Below are 6,143 nucleotides of genomic sequence, written 5' to 3'. Positions count from 1 at the left end.
AACAAAACCCTTAGTATTAAGAGCTTTTGCATTTTGTCAACTTTATAATATCAATGAAATAAAATATTAACGTAATTTCTTTATATAGTATTAATAAGTTGATATATATTCAGTAGTTCTTGGAAATAAAAATATCAGGGAGATAAGAGTTGAAAATGTGACGTTCAAATTCCGGCAGATTTAAAGTGTTGTTTTAACACGAACAGAAAGAAGACAACAGCATGTACTTATTAATTTTGTTGACGAAAGCAACATTTTATTATTACAATGACAACTTCAACAACTTGCAAGTATGGCTAACATCAAAAGAAACCAACTTATTAATAAAAGGATAAACATGACCCATAGATAGAACACACAAACTGATATTAATCCTCAAGAACAAGATCTCTTGCAATATATTATGTTTTCTTCGGAGGATTCATGATTTGGATTCTTGATCTTAGAGTTCTTCCCTCACGATCTTGGAAGTTGGGAATCCAGGCTTAAGGAAATCGGCATACCATTTGCCAGAAACTTTCTGGTGACGAGTCAAATTGTTAAGGAAATCGATGTAGTAAAGCCCGAACCTCGCCTTGTATCCATCTTGCCACTCAAAGTTGTCCATTAAAGACCACACGTAATATCCCGTTACGTTCACCTTGTCCTCGCTACAAAAACAATCATGTTCATTGGATTATTTATGTAATTAATTAGTATTAAATGCTTTCTAGTAGTTTTTTTTTCTTTTTGATAATCCAGGTAATCCAGACAACCCGGAGGGAACCAGACTAGCACCTAAGTACACCTCCGCATAATGCTTTCTAATAGTTTTTTGGTTTGAGTTGAATTCTTTTACTTACCAAATGGCTTCATGCAAACTCAGGAGATGCCTCTGGAGATAATATTTCCTGTTGTGATCATTTATCCCAGTTTTCACATCATTATGAAGGTCTCCGAGGTCCTCTCCATATCCTTTAATTAAGAAAACAAAATCGAGATTTGTTAGATAAAATGGAAACTTATTTTTGAAAAGAGTTTTGAATATTTTCTCTTACCATTCTCGGTGATCATAACCTCCGGGTTTCCATAGTTGTCCTTGATATACTTCAAAAGTTTTCTCATTCCTCTTGAATAGACAGGCAGTTTACCACCAGCAGGCTAAAAGAAACAATATTAGTATTATAAATTTATAAGGTACTACTAATAAAGAAAAGTTAAGTATGAGAAATATATTAATAAATAAAATGATTCATTTACCTTGCTACCAATCTGGTATTTATCCACATCCTTGTCTGGTTAATTAAGCAACGCGTATCAGCATTAATTAGAACAATAAAGATAATTTGAACAACTTAAGAAAATTTGAGTACTTACTTTCCCAGTGAACAAGAGAATCTGACGTCCAACTTATGTTCTTGGTATCTTCGGTCTTCAAATTTGCTCCAAACTGTGAGGTATAGTAATTCATTCCAACATAATCTGCAGAATTTTTTAGAAGTTTCTTTTCAGCTTCTGTGAATTTTGGTAATCTATGACCGATGCGATCCTTCATCGACTGTGGATAATCTCCGTAAGTTGTTGGATGCAAATGCCTAATTTAAAAAAAAAAAAAAATCAATGAGCTTATATTATATTTGGCTAGTGCGGATATATTAAGGTGTTAAATGTTTTAGTTACCATCCAAGGATGAAATCAAGCACACGTTCAATGGGAGCTCCAACACTGTCAAGGTCGGCTGGTTCGAACCATGCTGGACTGTGTGCAATTCCAATTTTACCTCCAGCACACTATAAATTTGAAAGAAAAGTTAGATTAATGTTTATAAAAAGGGAAATACCCTAGGATATTTAACATTTTACCAAAAAAAAAAAAACCCTACGATAGCACTGAAATTTTTTTTATCACAAATATTGATTCTATGTATCAAAATGATTAAAATGTTTCATTAAAGAGGTAAATATACACTTATACCCCTATGGTTAACTAATCCAAACCTTAGGGTTTAAAGTTAAGGAGTGAGGATTTGGGATTTGGGATTGAGATTTAAAATTTTATAAAATAAAAAATAAATATTAAAAATTTGAAAATAAAAATTTTAAAAATAGTTTCAAAAGGTATTTTTGAATTACAAAAAAAAATTTGAAAAAAAAATAGAAAAAAAAATTTATAAAAAAATTCGAATTTGAAAACATATAATCAAAAACTATAAAAAAAATCTTTTTTTTATTTTTTTTATATATCTAGAGTATTAGAGTCCTTTGACCTATTAATTGAAACATTTTGGTCATTTTCCTCTTTGTGATCTATTTTTGTGATCAAAACTTGAAAATAGTCTATTTCTGAGAATTGCCCTTATAAAAATATGTTTGTTAAAAATAAAAGATGAGAGTCATGTAATTTAAGATAAACCTGTTTGCATGCTCTGAAGGCTTGAACGGAATAAGCATGAGCCAGGAGTAAGTTGTGACTGACTTGATAAGCTTCGAATCCTGACCGTCCATCTTCACATAAAGGTCCGTAGTCTTCGATGTACGGCGAACAACGTCCCGGAGCTTTTTTCCCGACGTCATAACCGGCACGACTAAACACCCATGGCTCATTGAATGTGATCCAGTTTTTCACTTTGTGTCCATATTCGTGGAAAGTAAAGTTTGCATATTCCGTGAAATCCTTCCTGTATTTATTAATAATATATAGTTATTAAAAACACAAATTTATATATATATATATATATACATATATATACATATATATATATACATATATACATATATATATATATATATATATATCAAGAAAATAATCTATTTATATACATGAAACAAAAACTTACACAATGTGACTACTCAAGAAACCACCGTATTCATCTTCTAGGTCTTGAGGAGTGTCCCAGTGAAAGACTGTTACTAGTGGAGTTATCTCTAAATTTCCACACACAAAAAGAAAACAAATAACTGTAAGAGTTATCAATTGATCAATATGAATTTTAATTAATATTGTTTTTGAAGTGAAAAAGATTACTGTTTTTGAGAAGCTCATCGATGAGGTCGTGGTAGAATTGGACTCCTTGCTTGCTTATTCCCTTAGACATTCTTCCATCTGTTAAACAATTTGCATTTCACTTGTTATTTTCATATATTAACAATTTGTAACTATTAGCCATGGACTATTAGTAATGATAATAACCACGAACATTTTTTTTTTGGGTAAAACAATAACCACAAACATATTGAATAACATTGAAGAAAAACTTACGTGGGAAAATTCTGGGCCACGCAATAGAAAGTCTGAAAGCATCAGTGTTGAGGTCTTTCATCAACTTAATGTCTTCCTGTTAATATTCATTTTTAAAAACTATATATATGTTAACCATCAAAAGACTATTTAAATCATAAGAAGAGGAAAAAAATGAATGTTATTACCTTGTAACGATGGTAGAAATCAACAGCGACATCAGCGCTATGATTCTGACATCTACCTGGAAATTTATTTCAACATTCTCTTTAAATTTAAATATGTTCAAAATATATATAAACATTTATATATCGATAAGGGAGAAAAAAATATACCTGGGTATTTCTTAGTGAAAGTGTCCCACATGCTTGGACCTCTACAACCTTCATCAACAGCTCCTTCAACCTATATTCGACATAATAACAAAAAAAAAATTAAAATCATGTATATAAAAAATGTATATAAAACAAAACATAAAACAAATAATTTTTGAAATTAAGAAGTGTAAAAGATGGACCTGAAACGCTGCAGTTGCGGTTCCCCAAAGGAAGCCTTCAGGAAAGCTAGCTCTGCTAAATTTCTCAGCCTGACGACAAACAGGTCCATCGGCTTTGGTCGGATCTCCGACAAGAGTTAGAACCAGAACTAACCCTAACAGTAAAGGAACCCTCTCGAACTTCACCATCTTGTGTTTCTCTCTCGTTCTCTAAAGACAGTGGTGAAGGAATGATGAAGATGAAGGGAAGGAGGGCTTATGCTTATATAGAGTTCTGTCAGTGTAAGCTTGATTTCAGTTCAGTACCATCTCCACAAGTGCATGTTCATTTGTGAGTTAGGTTGGGGTAAACAAAACACGTGCTTATTCTTTGTCCAAAAGAAATCGTTTTCCTATTTACGAGTTGGCCCCATAAATGTAACGGATTCTTTGTTATTCCTTTTTTTAGTAATCTGATATTATTTGTTTTTTTTTTGTGAAAAGTAACTGATATTATTTGTGTTCGTTCACTTTAAGTTCTTAAATTGATACATCTTTAATAACATGAATATTATTTTTTTTGGTCAAAATGTTACGATATATACCACTTTTGTAAGTTTTACACCGTTGTGTAGCGCAACTTATTACTAAGAGTGTAGAAAAAGAGAGAAAGTTTGAAAGGAACTACATTAACTATAGGAGGAAACAAACCAAAACTAGAGCTCAAGCAATGAAAGAGGAGCAGCTGAGACTTGAGGCAGCTACCTGGTTTTTTTATTTGTATCACAATCAAGTAAATCAGTTACCTCTTTGTAATATTATATATATATATATATATGAGACGCTTTTATGTTGGATTTAATTATATTTTACAGATTTTTTTTTTGTTGACGAAAAATTTTACAGAAGTATTTGCGGTCTTAAATTTCTGATTCATTTAACTACAAAGTAAAAACTAGCTACCATATTAACCAATCTACAGTATTAACGTGCCAATTTATTAACGACTAAAGGTCGAAATTTTGAGGTAACTAAAAACAATGTTATGTTAAGAAAACAATGCTGCAAAGTTAGGTAATTCAGTTAGTAAAAAAAATTAGGTAATTATTTAAAAAATGTTGGAGAAATTTTAATTCTACTACGAGTTTGATACCACTTTTCAAACTTACCAATATTGAATCTTACCAATATTGAATGATTATTTTCAAAAATATCCTAAATTTATAATAAAATAACATTAAGCTAATTTTTTTAATATTTACAAAACATTTATAAATCCAACCCCAACCACTCAATACTAAACCCTAATCAATAGCGGTAACACGTAAATCCAAATGTTAGTATATATTTTGATTGATGATATTTTTGAAAAATGGTATTTAGGACATACGCATTGGTTAACAATTTTTGAGTCTTTCAGAAATAAAAATAAAGAAAAAATGCAAAAAAAGTAATCGATAGGAGAGATGCAATAAATCATTTCTTCCCATAGAGACGTTCGTCTCTCCATAAGAGCTTTTAAAGACATCAGTCATGTTTTCTTTGGTAACTATTTTTCTTAATATTAAATTCTTTTTCAAAAAAAACTCAATATGTGTTCTCACCGGTGTTGATGACCTTAATTTGTGGTATTTCAAACAATTTCTCAAAAATGTTCTTAAGAAATTAATATATATATATATATATATATATATTAACATTCATTTGTTTTACATAAGAAAAGAAAGTTGTGGAAACAAATGTACTATTTTTATCAGTTAATTAGACACATGAGCCTGATTATTAGAACATCAGCAACGATAGGTCTCTCTCCTTAATTTCTCAGCATATAATAATAATAATATAAATTAATTAATAAAAAAAATTAACTGAAAATATAATTTGACAATTTACCGATTGGTGTAAAATTTCATTCGCAATGATTTTTTTTAAAGAATCGTCTATGTGGAACTTTTCTCATTGCTCAAAGTGTCACTAAAGGAAGACATCTCAGTTCGTACATTGTGGCGGGCGGTCCATTACCGGCTCAGATATAGAGGCGAGCAGTGCGACCGCCCCGGGGTCCATAATATTAGGGGTCTAATTTTTAAAAAAATATTTTTATTTTTATTTTTTTAAAATAAAAAAAAACAAAATTTTAAGAAAAATATAAATATACATGTATTTTAAATATTTTTATTTAATATATTTTCATATCTAAATTTAATATCATTTTATATAGTATAATTTTTTAAAAAACAATTATGGTAAAACAGGTTTTCTAACTATTAAAGGGCCTAAAAGAATTTTTTTGCCCTATAAACCATTAGCCGGTCCTGGGGAGGTCCAAGTTGGTTACACGATTGTTTCGAGAATGAGGAAGTTCTTTCCTCTGGTTAGGTCCCTGCAGTACAGTACGTTTTTGGGAATTTTTTGGTTGGGTTGGTATAGGGACTGGTTTGTCTTGCCAGTT

General features: G+C 30.4%; 1 protein-coding gene across 1 annotated transcript; it reads right to left on the bottom strand.

Annotated features, from left to right (window-relative positions):
- Positions 1-210: 210 nt before the first annotated feature.
- LOC106404178 (beta-D-glucopyranosyl abscisate beta-glucosidase-like) lies at positions 211-4,076 on the bottom strand. Its single transcript, XM_048760468.1, has 13 exons — positions 3,734-4,076; positions 3,552-3,621; positions 3,405-3,460; positions 3,238-3,313; positions 3,004-3,081; positions 2,816-2,903; positions 2,392-2,656; positions 1,660-1,769; positions 1,357-1,574; positions 1,240-1,274; positions 1,038-1,140; positions 843-954; positions 211-650 (listed from the first exon to the last, which is right to left on the bottom strand). The coding sequence occupies exons 1-13, from the start codon at positions 3,899-3,901 to the stop codon at positions 443-445; spliced, it is 1,587 nt and encodes a 528-aa protein (XP_048616425.1). The 5' UTR covers positions 3,902-4,076; the 3' UTR covers positions 211-442.
- Positions 4,077-6,143: the final 2,067 nt, after the last annotated feature.

Source organism: Brassica napus, chromosome C6, assembly GCF_020379485.1.
Source record: "Brassica napus cultivar Da-Ae chromosome C6, Da-Ae, whole genome shotgun sequence".
NCBI classification, from domain to species: Eukaryota; Viridiplantae; Streptophyta; class Magnoliopsida; order Brassicales; family Brassicaceae; genus Brassica; species Brassica napus.
This window is presented reverse-complemented; position numbering and strand designations above follow the sequence as displayed.